We start from the raw sequence: 20,757 nt of genomic DNA, 5'->3' as shown, positions 1-20,757 counted from the left end.
AGTGTTCCTCAATGACAAGCATCTTTCTCCCGATAGGTATGGTCCGTCTTTACATGTCTCTATTGCAGTTGCAGACCATTGGAAAGAGAGAGGATAGCTGGTTAAAAAGCCTATCCCATAAGTGGGAAACAATACAGCTTTCTCTGTTCATTTCATAAGCCTATTATGGAACACTCCTGATCCCTTACGCATCTCTGGCGCACCTACTCTATGACCACATCTCCGTTGTATTGGACTAATCAAAATAAGCAGCAAAGCCACTACTGTGAAGTATCAGCTAATGTATTGAAATGAATGACATGTTTAGAAGCCAATGCAGATGACATTATTATGAAAACATATTCCAGTCACAGATACAGTATGGGACAGGTGCTCTTGTACAATAGCGGCAAGGGCTCGTCATGTCAACTAAAGTTTCAGAACATCACCACTTGACTTCCATTCAAAGATGTACTGTTTTGATAGAATTCGAACGGAATATCAACATTGACTTGTATAGTGATAGGAACGGCAACAAAATAGCACCAGGTTATGGAACAACTACACCTAACTTAAAACAGAAAAAAAAGGTAGACATTTCGAGGGACAATAGCAGACATGACAACCAATACAGCAACAAAAATATAACATGAACAAAAGTGTTTATCTGTCTTACAGTCACTCCCCAGCAAATAACCATCAACAACCCCAATGTAAACAACATTCAACACTTCATCATTGACCACCATTTGCCATTTTATTAATGGACAGCCCAAGTTAATTTGCATTTACGAACATTTAAAAATTCATATTGACGGGAGAAATATAACAGAGAAGGAAAAGTGCTGAAGAACGTCGGCCCCTGGCTCTTTATACGGACCCAAAATGCCATACATTCATGTCTGAGCCCCATGTCTGGAGGAATAGTCCTATGTTTGTCGCTACATAAGCAGAATGTGAAGAATGGAGAGAACACAAACGTACAGAGCACACTACATGGTGAGGTTTCTACAGACAACGGTGAAGAAGAGTACAAAATAAGGAGGGGCATCCTTTTTATTTTTTTACACTTAAAGGCTGCTCAATAATATACATTACGGGATTTATACATTTTAACCAAAAACATTTCTACTTGCCTGTTTTTTTAATCTTTTTTTTCCAGTTTTCTTAGTGTGCTTTTTTTGTGTTAAAAATACATATTTTCACATGAAAGGCTTGTAGTACATGAAAAAGGATCACACTATAATACAACAGTTTAGAGATATGACTAATTCCACTGATATGAAGAAGAAAGGCTTAAAACAAGAGGAGCCACACTTCACTGAAGGAAATATAACTGCAGTCATCTATTCTCGTAGGGGATCCGTTTTAAATACACCAAACCAAAGCCACCGATTAACAGAGGAATAAAGAGGGCTCAGCACCAGACTATTGGTGAGAAACAATGTACTTGTAGTCTTCCAATCATGTGCGTGTAGAACCACCTGTTCCAATGCCTATAGCTCTTTGAATTAAAATGGCAGCATTTGTTGTTCTGAGAGTATATGTGCATTTTGTAGGGTTTTGAGGTCAAACCCATTTAGGATAGATGCAAATAACGACATGTTAGGAGAAACAAACTGCCAACACCCAAACCTAGAAGTTATTATATTGACCTTTCTCATGGTGTGAAAAAACATACGTAAAATATGTTTGCAATGATCGAGGTTGTTATAAACAATGTCTGTGTAACTTATTTAAAGCAAACCAAAAAATTGTAAACAACTAATAAAATTGGTTTATTCAATATATATTTGGGAAAATGATATCTTTTCAGATCCATCTAAAAATGTTTTATCTTTTTGAAACAAACAAATCTAACATCTATATTTAGGGAAAACTTTGGGGTCATGGAAAAAAACCTGTTGTAAAACTATCAAATCCAACTAGCTTATTTGCAAAAAAGGTTCATTTTCGAATGAACTTCAAAATCAAAGTCGATATATCAACTATCAATAATAATAATCATCATAATAATGAACACAGGTCAACTCCATTATTAAATGGAATTCTTTATTAAATCATTTACGTCAAAGCAGGTGTTTGCACAAGGGCTTCTATTTCAAATGATTTGTGGTCAAAAATAATTTCTAATGTAGACTACAGACTAAAAAACTAAGTGGCCAAAGGAGGTATCGACGGACTTAAAATACAAAATAAAACTTGAAGTGAGAGTTCAGACACTCTTCAATGACAGACAACTCAGTGAAATAAAAAATACTTTATAAACAATTATTTGCTAGGCAACTAGATCTTTACCTCTCTGAACAAAATACAAGCCCCACTGGATTTGAAGTGCCTGAGGTCTGTTTTCTTGCAAGGTGGATAAAGAGGTCCCACTTTTAACGGCAAGCTCTTTAGAATGTACTTACATCGGCAAGAGAAGAAAATTGCTTTCTCATTCCGTCTTGCAACGTCTCACTCATCAATATGATGAGCGACAATTCACAAACTCCAAAAAATATATATTTTTCAGTTCTATAGGTTAAAAAAACTAAAATAAAAAACAAACAAAAAGACCATCCATCCCGGATATACTGCGAATGCAGAGAGACTGAACTGCACAGAGTTAAGTTAGTAGCACCTGCATAGGATCCTTCCTGGAACTCCACTGTGACCTCTGACCATTGGGGAAATGCTGGACTGAGGTGTCCGTGGAGGTGCCTGTAGGGGTCCTGACTGCAGCGTGTGGAGGGGGGCAGGCGCTATGAGGACCCACTCCCGCTGGCCTGGACCTCTGGACCCTCTAGGGAGAGGAGAGACAGGCCTGGTGAGTGATTGTCATTGGACTGTTGTTTTAAATTACATTCTTGGACTTTTTGAATGGGCCAGATGTAGCTTGAATCAAATAAGACAAAATCCAAGACAATTGACAACATCCAATGAAAAAGTACAAAAGTAAAAAGTCCCATTCAAAGATGCCCCGATAACTTCCTTGGACCCCCAGATACCTTCTTTGGCACATCAGTGGGGGTGTCCAAGATCACTTACTTGGACTGTAAAATATGTTTGTTTGACAGTTAGGGGGCATGTCCAGGCGACCTTTTTGAACCCCGAGATAACTTTTATGGACCATCGATAGGGGTCTTCCAGATCACTTCCTTGGAACACCAGATAACACTTTTGGACTATCATTTTGTCCAGATATCATCAATTCACTTTTTTGAATAAATCACAGTAAGGGGTGTGATGAAAATTGTTATGTTTGTGCTTTTCTATTTACCAATTTCTATGTTCTATGTTTGTGCTTTTCTATAAACCAATTTCTGTGTTCATGCAAGTGACTGATTGAACGAATTTCGCAGTACGCCCAGAAACTTGTTTAGAGAAAGGGATATCTCTGTTTCAAGGTCTCAGCTTAGAGAGAAGCCTCGCTATCCAGTTGGGGTGTGCGAGGAAAATCGGTGGTACATATTATGAAGCGTGAGGGAAATTCCCGTCTGACCTAAAGATGACGAGACCCACCCAGACCAGACCCTTACTGTGAGCTGCCCAGGAGGAAACACATCATCGGCCCACAATTGAGGGATGGCAACTGATTTCAGTAAGTCAATTTAAAATGTATAAAAGTGAGAGAAAAAAAATCTATGAAATCAAGGCGAGTAACCCATAAAAAGATACCCATAATCTTCTAGAGAGAAGAATATTCAGTAGTTTTATGAGAAGACTAGTGTGAGGGCGTAACAATATCATGGAATGCCCCGCTGACAGCTGTCTGCAGGCATTTAGAAGAAACGTCTACCGCCACTACGAAATAACAAGATATTATTGAATACGGGGTGTTATTTATATGTATAGCAAGTAGTGACAAGAGAACCATTGAAGATGCACATGGGGTGTGTTTGGGAATAGTAATAACTGAATATGGATGTGAAAGTGTGATTGTTAGTAGAGGTCGACCGATTATGATTTTTCAATGCCAATACCGATCATTGGAGGGCCAAAAAAGCCGATGCCGATTAATCAGCCGATTTTTTTTTTTTTTTTTAAATGTATTTATTTATAATAATGATAATTACAACAATACTGAATGAACACTTATTTTAACTTAATATAATACATCAATAAAATCAATTTAGCCTCAAATAAATAATGAAAGATGTTCAATTTGGTTTAAATAATGCAAAACAAAGTGTTGGAGAAGAAAGTAAAAGTGCAATATGTGCCATGTAAAAAAGCTAAGGTTTAAGTTCGTTGCTCAGAACATGGGAACATATGAAAGTTGGTGGTTCCTTTTAACATGAGTCTTCAATATTCCCAGGTAAGTTTTAGGTTGTAGTTATTATAGGAATTATAGGACTATTTCTCTCTATACGATTTGTATTTCATATACCTTTGACTATTGGATGTTCTTATAGGCACATTAGTATTGCCAGTGTAACAGTATAGCATCCGTCCCTCTCCTCGCTCCTACCTGGGCTTGAACCAGGAACACATCGACAACAGCCACCCTCGAAGCAGCGTTACCCATGCAGAGGAGGGGAATCAACTACTCCAAGTCTCAGAGTGATTGACGTTTGAAACGCTATTTGCACGCACCCCGCTAACTAGCTAGCCATTTCACATCGGTTACACCAGCCTCAGCTTGGGAGTTGACAGGCTTGAAGGGGTGGGTATAATTTGTGGAACGTTCCAACAGGAATCTGTTCCAAAAAACGTAAAGTAAAAGGTTGCCAACCAACAACGCATACAAAGTAGCAACGCATACAAACCTAGCTAACTAGCTGCCAGATAGGCATCAACTCACCACGTAGCTTATTCTTAATGTTTGTCTATAGGCAACCAGAGTGAGGACAGACATTTTTCGGAATAAACGTGATGAGTGAAAAACGCAATGAAATAGACCACTCACTACCCGGTATCTTATTCTGCCGCTATACAACTTTGTATGCGTTGTTTTTTGGCAACCTTGTTATTTACGAAGTTTTTGGAATAGATTCCTGTTGGAACGTTCCACAAATTATACCCACCCGGTTTGAAGTCATAAACAGCTTGAAACACAGCGAAGAGCTGCTGGCAAAACGCACGAAAGTGCTGTCTGAATGAATGCTTACGAGTTATGTTATGTCAATGTTATGTCATAATTACGTAAAATTCTGGTAAATTAGTTCGCAACGAGCCAGGCGGCCCAAACTGTTGCATATACCCTGACTCTGCGTGCAATGAACGCTAGAGATGTGACACAATTTCATGTTAGCAGGCAATATTAACTAAATATGGAGGTTTAAAAATATATACTTGTTTATTGATTTTAAAGAAAGGCATTGATGTTTATGGTTAGGTATATTGGTGCAACAACAGTGCTTTTTTCGCAAATGCGCTTGTTAAATCAACACCCGTTTGGCGAAATAGGCTATGATTCAATGATAAATTAACAGGCACTGCATCGATTATATGAAATGCAGGACACGTTAGATAAACTTGTAATATCATCAACCATGTGTAGTTAAATCTTAACATAATCACTAGTTATCTTATAAAAAACTATCAGTTTAATGCTAGCTAGCAACTTACCTTGGCTTCTTACTGCCCTCACGTAACAGGTAGTCAGCCTGCCATGCAGGCTCCTCGTGCGTTGGATTGGATTAGTAACCGGAAGGTTGCAAAAACGAATCCCCCCTGAACAAGGCAGTTAACCCCCATTCCTAGGCCGTCATTGAAAATAAGAATGTGTTCTTAATCTGACTTGCCTAGTTAAATAAAGGTGTAAACCCCCCCCCACCCCCCCAAAAAAAACTAATAAAATAAAATAAAAAATATTTTAAAAAATTGGCAAATCGGTGGCCAAAAATACTGATTACCGATTGTTATGAAAACTTGAAATCGGCCCTAATTAATCAGCCATTCCGATTAATCGGTCGACCTCTAATTGTGAGATATGACATATTAAGCTGATTGAAAATTGGATAATACATGGATTTAAATTATTACTATTAAAATTGGAATAAGGATTATAAGATTGAAATGTGGATATTAAGCTGATGGAAATTTGGCTGATTGAAATTTGGATTATACATGGACTTAAATTATTACTATTAAGATTGGAATAAGGATTATAAGACTGAAATGTGGATATCAAGCTGATTTGAAATTTGGATAACAAGATTTGAGATTGAAATATAGCTATAAATTATTGAGTGATTGAGAGCTGTCAGGGGACTAGCTCATGTGTGAAAGAGATGAATGAATGCCCCAACCAGCTCTGTGAGCTGAGTTTTTTTATCTATAACGTTATCTAGGGCTCTGTCCACCACCGCTGTTGGATCTACAGGTAAAGGATAACATGTCTCATAAATCTCATCGGTAACATGTCTCAGTAGTGACGAGGATAACATCTCTCAGTAGATAACATGTCTCATTAGTAACGAAGACAACATGTTATCCTTGTTACTAATGAGACATGTCTCTGAGGATAACATGACTTTAGATTACATGAGGATAACATGACTCATCCGTGGAGTTTGATGGTATAACGTTATTATGTGTGTGGAGATATGAAAGAAGAGAGTATTATTTCCGAATAAGCTGTTAAATAGAACACTAGTGAATATTTAAACTCCTATATGAATATAACACTAGTGTAGAGGAGGAACTTGCGATGTAACACAAATGTATAATGGGTTATTAGAGAAAGAGAATATTTGTTTAATGGGTTACTAGAGATCTGATGAAGTAACAATAGAAAAAATAATAACATTTAACTTGCACAGCCACACGTAGACGTACATAAGTGGTGTAAAAAGTATTCTGCGAAATGTTCAGAGTGGTCCCTTTATGGATCATTTGAGTTATGATAAGGTTAAAGCATTGTACAGGACTTGACTTACCCCTAACAAACAAAAAACTAGAAATAGAACCAATTAAAGTTGAACATGATTTTCTGTTAACTAAACAATTTATTGTACTCCTGGAGTTTTCCTTGATATCCAAAACGATGAGATATTAAACCAATGAGTAAGCAGGCAAATTGAGGAGTGGGGGTCTGAGACTGTCTCCCAATCTATTTTGTCTCAGGTGCCAGAAACCTTATGGATAGAACATTCCAATGACAGTGGATTGATAGGCAGTGCTAGCCCAGTTATAATAACGGTTTCTCTCTCTCCTTCTGAATTGACCGATGTATTTTATAAATTTGGCACATTACATATGAATCTTAAAATAATCGATATTTAATAAGTGTGAAGCAAAAAGTGAACATCCAACAGAAATTTGAAATAAATATTAAGAGTAACATTGTTAGTGTAGACTAAAATGAAAACAATGCCTTCCAATAAGGAGAAATGTATGTTTGTTTTGTTTTCAACCTTGCAGAATGTTGTTTGAGAGTGATCCGTGTGTATTAGTAGCAGAAGATTGAGAAGGTCTTCCTATTGGGAGTAAGGGAGTCTAGTTGAAGGAAACATTGAGACTAATGAAAGTAACAAAGTGAATGGTAATTGGCTTACAGATAGACCTCTAATGATGCAATATCTTAGTAATTTTATTGAGCATTGGGACTGATTAAATTAGAGGCCGCTCACTCTTAAATGCCTGGTTCTATGCTCTCTCATCTATGCTCTCGTTCTATGCTCTCTGTTTGGGTTAGAGATAACCTTCCTGTGGAACAATAGATAGCTTTCAGTATACACTGAACTGAAACAGGCTGTAAGCGAGACAATGGGGAAATTAGGGACAGTTTGTACAGAACTGTATGTCAAAGCAACAAGTCAAAATGACTGATTACAAGAGAGGGGCTTTGGGATTGTTTACTTTAGAAAGCGTCTATTCGATGTGTCTGAAGTATAATTCTGTATACGACTGATGGAAAGTCCGATACCAAGTTTTTTTTCTCTTCATGTTTATCAATGATTCTGTATCTCTCACTTTGAAAGGCTTGCTAAGGCAAGTGCCTTAGAAGAGCAGTTTAAGGTTCCCGGATCCAGCTGTTAAGGGAGCTCCCAAATGAAGTAAGGCCTGGCCATTTTGTTTATTTTTAACCTACGATTTTTACCACACACACCTGTTAATGAATATTTGTTAGTGGTTAATAATCTGTTTGATTTATTGTATGGGGTCTTTTTATTTTGAGCTGGTTTTTGATATAAATATGAACTTGATTGAACAAAACATGCATGCATTGTATAACATAATGTCCTAGGGTTGTCATCTGATGAAGATCATCAAAGGTTAGTGCTGCATTTAGCTATCTTCTGGGTTTTTGTGACATTATATGCTAGCTTGAAAAATGGGTGTCTGATTATTTCTGGCTGGGTACTCTGCTGACATAATCTAATGTTTTGCTTTCGCTGTAAAGCCTTTTTGAAATCGGACAGTGTGGTTAGATTAACGAGAGTCTTGTCTTTAAAATGCTGTAAAATAGTCATATGTTTGAAAAATGGAAGTTTTCGGATTTTAGAGGAATTTGTATTTCGCGCCACGCCCATCATTGGATATTGGAGCAGGTGTTCCGCTAGCGGAACATCTAGATGTAAGAGGTTTTAAGCAAACATTAATTATGAATGATGAATAAGCTGAATCATGCAAATATAAGTATGTAAGGGAACTAACGGGACTGCCCCGTTAGAGCTCCTGACAGACGTTCAAGTTTGTTGCAACCTCTCCAGCGCGCTGACAAACAATTCTTTTGATTCTTTTAAGATTGACTGAGTGTCCCTGTGTAAGAATTTTCACGACAGAGGTCTTCAGATCCGTTTGGGGTGATTAGATCAGTTAGGGTAACAGTTAGATTAAAAGGGTTCTATAGTTTACCTGTGATGTTGGCAGTGGGTGTGAGCGATTCGTCCTCATCACTATCCTCCTCGTTAGACTGGGGGTGAGGGATGTGGCCGTCTGGAATGGGGACCCGGGGCTCTGGCTCCTGGTCTGAGCGGCTCCGCAGTGCCAGGATACGGTGATGCAGCGCTGCGTACAGCTGACCCGTGTCCTTAGAGCTCGCCTGGAACAGTCACATAACTAACACATCAGTACTATACAGAATGTCCTGGCAGTGTTAGATATACTCAACTCATCTATTACCATGTAATTACAGTGTAATTACTAGAGATGGGCAAAATATTTTACTATTCAAATAACATGACATTTTTTTAGATATCCGGAAAGTCGAAATTCAATCTTGGACCTTTCTGAATGACGCAAATGCACATGGCAGAAGTAAACAGCGGATATCTGCTTTTCTCCAAAGGTTTGGCTTGCAGCAACAGAGATAAGAAGTCTGATGATAGATGATAGAACTTATTCTGTTACAAAAAGGTTATCTGGTTAGTGTTTTGCATTGATCTATGTCAGATATTGTGGAAACTCTGTTAGGCGAGTGCCTGTAATAGCTATTTGAAGTGGGGAAAATTGCATACCGATGTCAGGGCAGCCTGGAGGGATAAATGCGCAGCAGTAGCTCAAAGTACCATTCAAAAAACAACATTCAAAAGTTAGTTTTATTAAATTAAGAATTTCAAATGTTATGGTATATCCTTGTAGATAAAAATGTCAAATGGATACATTTATTTAGACAAAGCTTTTTCATTGTCAAAATAGGTCTACAATTTTTTTCTCCTAAGAAGAACACTCAAGTAATCACACTAACGTCCGTTCGCATATTGGGATATTCCAATAACCGTGCGCATCCTTAGTAATTACTATGTAATAAGTAATATCGTCTTACTCGTACCGATATGAGGAAGACCTTGACCCCCTGGTCCTCAGTGTCCATAGCTGTGATGCGGACGCTCTTCTCGCTGGCTTTGTCTGTCTGCATTTGGGGCCACAGCTTGGTGTTGAGGATCAGACGCAAACTGCCCTGGGTCCTCATCACTACAGGGCCAGAACAGCACAAACTCAGGTCATACACAATGCATATAATAACCAATGTAATACATTCAAACGGGAGTTGCGTTTTGACATGATTTGATTCAAGTGTTATACCACTGCAATGACTGTACCTAGCCTGGACTGTAACGATCCCTCCTCTGTGGAGGCCATATCATTAAGCCTCAGTAGACCTCTGCCTCTCTCCACCCAAGACTGAGATGCTTTGTCAAACACAAACAACTTGCATTGGACCTGAGAAAAAAATAAGAACATTCCATTGTCAGATGAATGTTAATTGACGATTTCAGCCTATTTCCAACCCTGTCTGAGGTGACATGTAAACACAAAACTACTGTGGGTAACTTTACATCAACAACTGCTAAATGTTCTGGTGAAGTAAATTGAACGTTACTATAAATACACTAACATTGAACAACAACTAGAGCTTGTGCATACCTGTAGTACATTACTCTCCGACTCCTCTCCAGTTCTGACCTCTACCTTCTCTAACAAGCACTTCTTGGCTGTGGCTTTGGTGTAGGCCGCTGCCGACTCCTCCAAAGACTCTGTCACATTGGTATCTGCAAAGAGAACAACAAACCCATTTGAAAATGAACAGCGAACAAGGAGGACACGTTGGACACCTGAAAATAAGCCCGTCTCTCCTTTCTTGGATTGCCATTATTATATGGGCATAGTAACATGAATGTATGCATCTTATTTTCTCTGCCCACCTTTGTCGGGGCTGCTGTCCAGTGAGGGTGGCTCACATGGCGGGGTGGCAGGGGGATCTCTGCTGCTCTCTGCTGCCTGCTCACATTTCAGCGGACTCTGCAAAACAACAATGTGATACAACATGTTTTAACATAACTTTGTGGATCCTGTCTTTAGTTGGCAGGGGAACAAACGATAGAAAAAACGACAGAGATAACAGTTGAGTAGATTAGCCTCACAAAACAACACGTCTCACCAGGACACGATCCGACATGTTCTGTCCAAACACAAACTTAGCCCCGTCGTCGGTGTTGTTCTCAGCCTTCTGTAAGCTGGGTGGGAAACATACAGCGGAAAGGATGTTATATTAATAACATTATCAAATGGTGATAAAGTATTAGCCTAATAAAAGTGATAACTGATCATATCCATTGGAGCCAGAATCCATGCGAGACTAACCTGGGAGTGCTTCTGTACTGTAGGAAATAATTGGTTTCCCCTGATTCTGCTGACAGAGAGACTTTCTTTTCACTGCTTCCCTCAACCTAGACGAATGGGGGAAAAAAGGTACTGATCAGACAAATAATAACAAAAAGAACATAAAACTCACATAAAGCATGCAAGGCCACAAGAGGCTGCTATATTTAAGCAATAAGGCCCGAGGAAGTGTGGTTTATGACCAATATGCCACGGCTAAGGGCTGTTCTTATGCACGACGCAACGTGGAGTACCTGAATACAGCCCTTATATTGGCCATATGCCACAAACCCCCGAGGTGCCTTATTGCTATTATAAACTGTTTACCAACGTAATTAGAGCAGTAAAAATAAATGTTTTGTCATACCCATGGTATAAGGTCTGATATACCACGGCTGTCAGCCAAATCAGCATTCAGGGCCAGAACTACCCAGTTTATAATTTGATTTACCCACACCTCAATGGCGTGTTGTTAGGTATGAGGCAAAGCCCAGAGTATCTTTCAAATGTATTCCATATGACATGCACTTTAGTTAACTATTCAAGCCACCTTGGCTCGGTCTTTGACATTCTGACCAAATACAAATGTGGATTCCACAGGAGGATCTGTTCTCTCTCCATTCCTGCTCTCATCGCTCTCGCTTTTCTTCTCCTAGAAAGATGAGAGCAGCGAGACACATTCATGGAAATTCCATGCTAAATGTCCAAGAATAAAACCTTCCTTGTGTCCTGTTGTGTTCTCTGTTGTTGTTAGGAGCTTGATAACTATATAGGTTATTATAGGCCACTGTGGAGCCCTTCCAATCAGGAAACATGTAGCTAGCGTGGCACCCTTTGACCACTCAGCTTACCTGTGACTTGGCCATATTGTCTGTGGAGCCATCACAGTTCTCTGTGTTGTTCTGGGTGACTGGCAGACCCTCGGACGATCTGTTCACTCCATTCGTACCACTGTTCAAACCTATGAGGACCACAAGAGGAGAGTCAGGGACATTTCAGAAATGGCTAGATTTCTCTCAACAGATGTTTTGTCCAAGCACATTGAGATGAAAGAAAGCTGGAGGAGAATGGCCATCGCAGAACAGAAGGAAGTAGCAGAGCTGTTTGTCTGAGAGGATCTGAAGACTTTGAGGTTAAGCTTTCCTCAGTGTACCTACCGGTCAGGGTTAGTGATTTGCTAGGCGGAGGGGCCTGCAGTACTGCGGGTCGTAGTACGCTGCGGTGCTGCTCCTTGGGCTTCTGGCTCGGGACGCCTGCAACACATTATACTTGGCCTAAATATAAGGCTCTGGACAGACCAATGCCAGACAAACAAGGGCCATCTTCTTTCCAACTTATTGTGATGTTTTGTACATTGCTTTTGTGACTGAGTCTGTGTGCTGAAACCCCCGAAACACATTTCATATTTCACTCAATGGACAATAAAGCCTCTCTGAAATTGACAGGGGAGAGCAGCCACCTGCACGAGGAGCCTGTCCATGGATCAGGGTGGGAGGCTTCAGGCGAAACCCAACCGTCTTCTCCTCTGTTGACATCAGAGAAAGATGGAGAAAGAGAGGGAATATGAGATGGAAGTTAGGCCAGAACTTTGATTAAGGAGAAAAAGCAATCCATTCTTGTCATGATTCTTCAAGGGTCATTCTCCTTATCATACAAATACCAAGTAAATTAAAAAGGAGATCTTAAGACAACTATTCAGGAACTCACCAGGTTCTGAATCTGAATTATTTCCTGTCGGGGACTGACAGAAACTGGATGGCATGAACACATTGTTCTTAGAAACTGCAAGAGACAATGAGAAATAACATGAGTACAGACCCTTTCTCTACACACTAACAAAATAATATTTTAATTCAACAAAACGTACAATTACCTGAATGTGCGGGTGGGAATTGTGTTAGTGATGATGTTCTTTCTCTCTTGGCCGGGGGACAGTAACTACTCTCATCTTTATCAGAGTCTAGAGGAGACAGAATCAGCAAAGATTAGCAAAGTAACTACAATACAGTAATATAAGATGGACGTGTCATTTTTCCAAAGAACCATAACCTGCTAGGTTATCCTCCTCATCCTTACCTTCTCCATCCTCAGCACTGGACCCTTCTGCTGATCTCTGTTATGGGTATGACAGAAAAAGAGAGAGAGGAAGAAACAGACAGTCAGACACAGGAAACTGAGTGAATTATCCAGCCAGTGTGAAGCCAAGTCTGACTCATAGTGTGCCGTCACACTTCCAATTTTCAGCAGAGGTGTGAAAAGAGTCTCTCACCTTCTGTGCTTTATCTTCCTGGAACACAAACACAGGTGGGGCTATGGCAGGTTTCTCTGCAAGAGAAATCAGATGTCACTGTTGAAGATATAATTTCGCACATCTTTGGGCAAAAGCTTAAAGGGAAAATCCACTCAAAATCTAAAATCTAGTCGAAGGTCCCCCGGTACAAGTTGAAAAAAATGTAAGGAAGTATACAGCACCAGTCAAAAGTTTGGACACACCTACTCATTCAAGGGTTTTTCCTTATTTTTACTATTTTCTACATTTTTGAATAATAGTGAAGACATAAAAACAATGAAATAACACATGGAATCATGTAGTAACCAAAAGTGTAAAACAAATCAAAATATATGTTATATTTGAGATTCTTCAAAGTAGCCACCCTTTGCCTTGATGAAAGCTTTGCACACGCTTGGCATTCTCTCAACCAGCTTCACCTGGAATGCTTTTCCAACAGTCTTGAAGGAGTTCTCACATATGCTGAGCACTTGTTGGCTGCTTTTCCTTCACTCTGCGGTCCAACTCATCCCAAACCATCTCAATTGGGTTGAGGTCGGGTGACTGTGGAGGCCAGGTCATCTGATGCAGCACTCCATCACTCTCCTTCTTGGTTAAATAGCCCTTACACAGCCTGGAGGTGTGGTTGGTCCATCTGTTGAAAAACAAATGAGAGTCCCACTAAGCACAAACCAGGCGGGATGGCGTGTCGTTGCAGATGGCTGTGGTAGCCATGCTGGTCACCTACTCTGCATCTCACAAAGACATGGCGATTGGAACCAAGAATGTCAAATTTGGACTCATCATACTAAAGGACAGCTTTCCACCGGTCTAATGTCCATTGCTCGTGTTTCTTGGCACAAGCAAGTTTCTTCTTATTGGCATCCTTTAGTAGTGGTTTCTTTGCAGCAATTCGACCATGAAGGCCTGATTCATGCAGTATCGTCTAAACAGTTGATGTTGAGATGTGTCTGTTACTTGCTCTCTGTGAATTATTTATTTGGGCTGCAATCTGAGGCTGGTAACTCTAATGAACTTATCCACTGCAGCAGAGGTAACTCTGTCTTCCGTTCCTGTTGCGTTCCTCATGAGCCAGTTTCATCATAACGTTTGATGGTTTTTGACATTTTCCGGATTGACTGACCTTCATGTCTTAAAGTAATGATGGACTGTTGTTTCTCTTCACTGATTTGAGCTGTTCTTGCCATAATATGGACTTGGTCTTTTACCAAATAGGGCTATCCTCTGTATACCACCCCTACCTTGTCACAATACAACTGGATTGGCTCAAATGCATTAAGGAAAGACATTGCACAAATTAACTTTTAACAAGGCACACCTGTTAATTGAAATTCATCCCAGGTGACTAAATCAAATCAAATCAAATTTATTTATATAGCCCTTCGTACATCAGCTGAAATCTCAAAGTGCTGTACAGAAACCCAGCCTAAAACCCCAAACAGCAAGCAATGCATGTGAAAGAAGCACAGTGGCTGGGAAAAACTCCCTAGGAAAAACTCCTGAGAAAGGCCAAAAACCTAGGAAGAAACCTAGAGAGGAACCAGGCTATGAGGGGTGGCCAGTCCTCTTCTGGCTGTGCCGGGTGGATATTATAACAGAACATGGTCAAGATGTTAAAATGTTCGTAAATGACCAGCATGGTCAAATAATAATAATCATAGTAATTGTCGAGGGTGCAACAAGCACGTCCGGTGAAACAGGTCAGGGTTCCGTAGCCGCAGGCAGAACAGTTGAAACTGGAGCAGCAGCATGGCCAGGTGGACTGGGGACAGCAAGGAGTCATCATGCCAGGTAGTCCTGACTACCTCATGAAGCTGGTTAAGAGAATGCCAAGAGTGTGCAAAGCTGTCATCAAGGCAAAGTTTGGCTACTTTTTAGAATCTTAAATATATTTATATTTGTGTAAAACTTTTTTGGTTACTACATGATTCCATATGTGTTATTTCATAGTAAAAATAAAGATAGACCCTTGCATGAGTAGGTGTCCAATCTTTTGACTGGTACTGTATATGGAGAATGTTTAGTGCCAAAAATACATATCATTATTATTATTTTTTAATTTTTTTATTGGGTTTCCTGTTTATCATCTCTCGCAAACAAAGGACACAAATTTCCTTTGATTTTTTGGGGCGGACATCTGTTCCATTTAGTGAATCTGTTATTCAATGCTTTTGTATGGGCTAAAAGCAATAAGACCAAATAACATTTCTCATCAAATATTTATTTCTTTTGATACTTCAAGAGGTCTTAAAATTCTAAATCAAATAGCTAAATGATCCTTGGTATGACCTTAAAACAATTCCATATAGCTTAGTAGAACCCCCTACCCCAGGCATAAACAGGGCGTACACTGTAACGGATTAACCTTTATGATGACGTCTCTTGACATTGTCCATAAAACCCCTCTAATTCTATTCATGAGCCTTCTCTGTACTCCTAAATTACAAATATTACCAATTAGGCTTGGGCGGTATACCGTATACCGGGGTATTTAGAAAAGACACGGAATGGTTTTTCAATAGCGTCAAAACTATTTCCTTGGAAGATTTTTTAATCCATTTGAATATTTGTAGCTACTTTTTAAAATACTTTGCAGTCAATGTTTGTAATACGTTAGGAGATAAAGAACATTGTGTTCTTAACTTCACCTGTCACATTATTAAAAGGCTTACGGTAGTCCCCAGTCATGTGGTGTTTGTCTACAAGCACACAATGACGAAAGACCGGAGCCTTGTAAGTCACTCACTGGTGATCTACAATATACATACACAAAAGTATGTGGACAGTGGACACCCTTCAAATTAGTGGATTTATCAACACCCGTTGCCGACAGGTGTATAAAAATCGAGTACACATCCATGCAATATCCATAAACAATCGCCTTAATGAAGAGCTCAGTGACTTTCAACGTGGCATCGTCATAGGATGCCAACAAGTCAGTTCGTAAAATTTCTGCCCTACTATAACTTCCCCGGTTAACTGTAAGTGCTGTTATCGCGAAGTGAAAACATCTAGGAGCAACAACAGCTCAGCCGCAAAGTGGTAGGCCACACAAGCTCACAGAACGTGACCGCCGAGTGTTGAAGCGCATAGCATGTACAAATTGTCTGTCCTTAGTTGCAACTCTCCCTACTCAGTTCCAAACTGCCCCTGAAAGCAACGTCAGTGCAAGAACTGTTTATCGGGAGCTTCATGAAATGGGTTTACATTGTCGAGCAGCCACACACAAGCTTAAGATCACCTTTCGTAATGCCGAGCGTTGACTGGAGTGGTGTAAAGCTCGCCGCCATTGGACTCTGGAGCAGTGTAAACACTTTCTCTGGAGTGATGAATCACGCGTCATCATCTGGCATTCCGACGGACGAATCTGGGATTGACAGATACCAGGAGAACGCTACCTGACCCAATGCATAGTGCCAACTGTAAAGTTTGGTGGAGGAGGAATAATGTAACGGGGCTGTTTCTCATGGTTCGTGGATCGGGCTATTTCTAGTGAACGAAAATCTTAACACTACAACATACAACATTCTAAACGAATCTGTGCTTCCAACTTTGTGGCAACAAAGCATGACAATGCCCCCGTTCACGAAGCGAGGTCCATACAGAAATGGTTTGTTGAGATCGGTGTGGAGAACTTGACTGGCCTGCACAAAGCCCTGACCTCAACCCCATCGAACACCTTTGGGATGAATTAGAACGCTGATTGCGAGCCAGGCCTAAACACCCAGCATTAGTGCCCGACCTCACTAATGCTCGTGGCTGAATGGAAGCAAGTACCCGCAGCAATGTTCCAACATTTGGTGGAAAGCCTCCCCAGAAGAGTGGAGGCTGTTATTGAAGCAAAGGGGTGACCAACTCCATATTAATGCCCATGATTTTGGAATGAGATATTCGACGAGCAGGTGTCCACATACTTTCAGTCATGTAGTGTAATTACAGTATGCAATTCACAACAAAATGTTTGCCAGTTAGATATCTTATAACTATTGAGTTAACTGTCTAAAATGTGCTGAATGCTCTGCAGTTGTGCATTTGGTTTGCTAATACTTGTATAGTTTAGGTCAGAAACTGTTCGCAATGCGCTCTTTAGCATTTAGACAGCATTCTCTATGGGATTTTACATGTACTTGTTAGCATTGCTAACCTTCAGATAACAGAGTATCAGTGGGGTTTGAAAACAGTGCCGGTATTACCGAAGATCCCAGGATGGCACAACGTCGGTATGAAGGTATGACAATATGGATACCGCCCAAGCCTAAATTAAATTCTACAGAGCTGACAAAGACCCGCAGGTTAGGCCAAGGCGAAAAAGTAAAATGTGCACTTGCTTCACCTCTCCCAGAACACCACTAACCTCAGGGCTCAGGCATCCCAGTCAGTGTAAATAGACTCCCCTGTCACTGTCAGTACCCACTCAGCTTTGATAGTACCCCAGCCAGGACCAAATAAATCTTCTCCCCAGGCTATAACTAGAACTCTCTAGTCATGAGACTTCCCTGAATAAGAGGCTCTAGCCACTAACCCCAGTCCAGCTGGAATAGCCTTCTACAGCTGAGGGAGATGTGCCAGTTGTGATCGGGTAGGATGAGTGGAGGACTGCCAGCCCCAGCAGATGGATCTGAAGGATGATATCAACCCTAGAATGACTCACTGCTGCTAAAATTTGCCCTTGACTATTTTTAGGGTAAGCCACGTGGATGGGATCTGATTGCGAGGATGTGTGTATGACTTTATATAATTTGACCGCCTACGGGTGCTTCGCATTTTTAGGGATCCGGGTCAACATGATGAAACTACACTGGGGTTGACCCAATAAATCAGGCAATAAATATATAGAAACAAAACTAAAGGAGCTATGGTGAAGGTGATATGGCCATGAGGAGAAACATTTCTGAACGAAAGGGTGGCAAAGACATGACCTTTTTTAGAAGGCTGGGCAGGCAAATGCGCTAGCTACTGACACTGAACAGTAAAAGCAGATATAAAAGATAGCTTTTCAATATATAGACCTAGTAGCTTGAAGGTTTATGTAGTCAGTCATCCCCAGCTGAGGCACAAGGCTTTGTGATGACTTAGCATTGCTCATGTGCCCTCGAGGTGTGAAAGACATGCATAAATGCTTGCCAGAGATGGTGGATTCACACTGAAAAGTATTTGACTTCTGCATAAATACAGTGTTTTACTGATGCCTCCAACCACACCACTGCTATTCTCTGTGATACGGCAATGAAACATTCCCCCTTTTTATAAAAACCAGAAGGAAAATAAATGGATTTGCCTTGTCACAAAAGGCCCTTAGACTATGAGATTAAGGAAGTGGATCAAAGACTGCACTTCCTTGATTTAATCTAAATTTGAAACAATGCCGAGTTACACTCGATATAGCCTACACACTGGTCTATACTTGTCAGAAAGGCTATAGACTACATTTCAAACTAGGCTAGTTCTTTCAGTCTCTTGACATTGACAGAGGAATGTCTGTTAAGTTAAAGTAAAGGCTACAATGCAACTCAATCTACTTCATGTAGCCTATAGCATAAGTTCTTTATCATGAGAGAGTAGCTTGCCTAAAAATAAGTGAGGTGACGCTGGCTTATTACATCACCAGAATTCAGGTGCCGGACTAAATAAAAGTCCACAACATTGCAACCAAACTACCTTCAATGAGGCAAAAAGGATTTGGAAGGCGAAATAAATCACAAAGATCCACCTCGCACCAAAACATTGTCTCATTAAAGGTAGATTGAGTGCAAACTGGTTGTTTCTGGGTCCCTTACATACTCAGCATAGATCCCCTCACCTTTGTCCTCATCAACGCTGTCAATTCTGATCCCTACCTCTGGCTCTAACTATCACAAGCTGAACATCTCATACTATTCCTGCTAAGAACAGAAGGAAAATCAGAAGTGTTTCAGTAAGGGGAACAAGTTGTCAAGACCAAAACAACTGATTCCTCTTGTCATTCGATTGAAATTGGAAACTGGTGATAATGAATGATGTGTGATAGGCAGGCACGTCTCCTATGACCTCACGCATCGTAAGTAACAGCGGACGAAATGAGAAAGGAACCCAGGACACAGAAGAGAAGCTAGAGGGGTTTTTACGTTAAAATGGAATTGGGGTTCTAGTGTCTTTCAATGGCGCAGCTGTCAAACAGACTAACTCCAGACCCCTCTACAGTGACATTCTGGAGAGAGAAAAAAGTGTCTACATGCATTAATCTCATTAGTCTTCGATTCACATAATGTCTAAGCCTCTTACTTTGGGGATAGCTGCACAACTTCACATTTTCATTCAATCTTAAACATTTGAATGAACATTTGAATGAATCAGCATACAACGAAGAAAAGTTATTACAGCACGCAAATTGTTATTTTTGGTGGTGAAATCAGGAAAAATAAGTCCAGAGTAAAGAGCCATTTGAAGGTTTGAACTTTCGGTAGCTGTGCCTTAGCTCTATGTACAGCTCTATGTACCGTGATAGCTACTGTTCAATACGATTTCTTTCTGTATTGGCATCATTCTACGTATATACAATTGGATTGATTTGAAACTGTATAAAATTCATTAAAATGCATCTAACTAAGTACTTTGCAAATCCTATTACGCAACTAGGCTATCTAGTTCTGGTATAGTATAGCTATGCATTGAACTCGCAACATTGTAGGCTGTACCTCAATGGGATAGACACCTGTAACATCGAGCAATGACAAGATCCAGTTGTCTGAAAACAGCCCCGCCATGCAAAAAAAAACTAGCCAAGCTGGGACGTGTTTTAACGATAACTACCTAATGTAGGCGTTTTGAACATAGAAGGCACACTGTAGATAGCTACATGGTGATAGTGGGAGGTTTAAAAAGGCTATTCGATAAGAGCAGAATTCCACCCGGTGTGTTTCCCATGTGACCCAGACAGAGCCCTAAATGTATATTGTTTGTGCTTCCATGTGCTTGATTTCTAAAATTGGAACACACATACATAGATTTACAAAAATGCAGTTAAATCGGAAGGTATTGTTCGCTCGCTACAGATGCGATATTTTCACGTCTGACAACTGCCCCTCCCCCGGTTGTGCCACACGGTCCGGCCTGCCGCCCCCCACTCCTCCCCCACGTAAAATATAGCAAAGGCCGGGACTCTTAACATTTGCTGTTTAGTCAAATCGCTGCCACCACATCGCGCTGCTGGCGAAACGGAGCATTCCCTGCACATCTGCTGACAGTCCCGTCGCTGTCTGAACTACATGCACTCACTGTGGTGATTCATTAGATTTGTTTATATTTCCCCCCCAACGAGCAGTTCCTTACCTTCGTTTGCCAGGTCCGCCATTTTACTTCCTCACTGACACCCACAATACTCAGCGGTAGACATGCGTGTATGGCTGGGCTAGCAAAATGTTACCACCACTAGAGGGAGTCATGTTCACACAATGTAAGCATAAATGAAACATCAC

The 20,757-nt window shown here is 40.4% G+C and overlaps 1 protein-coding gene across 1 annotated transcript; it reads right to left on the bottom strand.

Moving 5' to 3' along the window:
- Positions 1 to 2,586: 2,586 nt before the first annotated feature.
- Positions 2,587 to 20,683, bottom strand: LOC115158175 (ran-binding protein 3). The gene is made up of 16 exons (XM_029706800.1): positions 20,612 to 20,683; positions 13,283 to 13,338; positions 13,090 to 13,126; positions 12,887 to 12,973; positions 12,721 to 12,795; positions 12,473 to 12,538; positions 12,171 to 12,266; positions 11,865 to 11,974; positions 10,996 to 11,081; positions 10,793 to 10,868; positions 10,557 to 10,653; positions 10,279 to 10,403; positions 9,954 to 10,074; positions 9,683 to 9,825; positions 8,767 to 8,953; positions 2,587 to 2,764 (listed from the first exon to the last, which is right to left on the bottom strand). Exons 1-16 carry the CDS (start codon positions 20,631 to 20,633, stop codon positions 2,724 to 2,726), a joined length of 1,425 nt encoding a protein of 474 aa, XP_029562660.1. The 5' UTR covers positions 20,634 to 20,683; the 3' UTR covers positions 2,587 to 2,723.
- Between the last annotated feature and the right edge of the window lie 74 nt (positions 20,684 to 20,757).

The sequence above is a fragment of the Salmo trutta genome, chromosome 22 (assembly GCF_901001165.1).
Source record: "Salmo trutta chromosome 22, fSalTru1.1, whole genome shotgun sequence".
Classification (NCBI taxonomy): domain Eukaryota; kingdom Metazoa; phylum Chordata; class Actinopteri; order Salmoniformes; family Salmonidae; genus Salmo; species Salmo trutta.
This window is presented reverse-complemented; position numbering and strand designations above follow the sequence as displayed.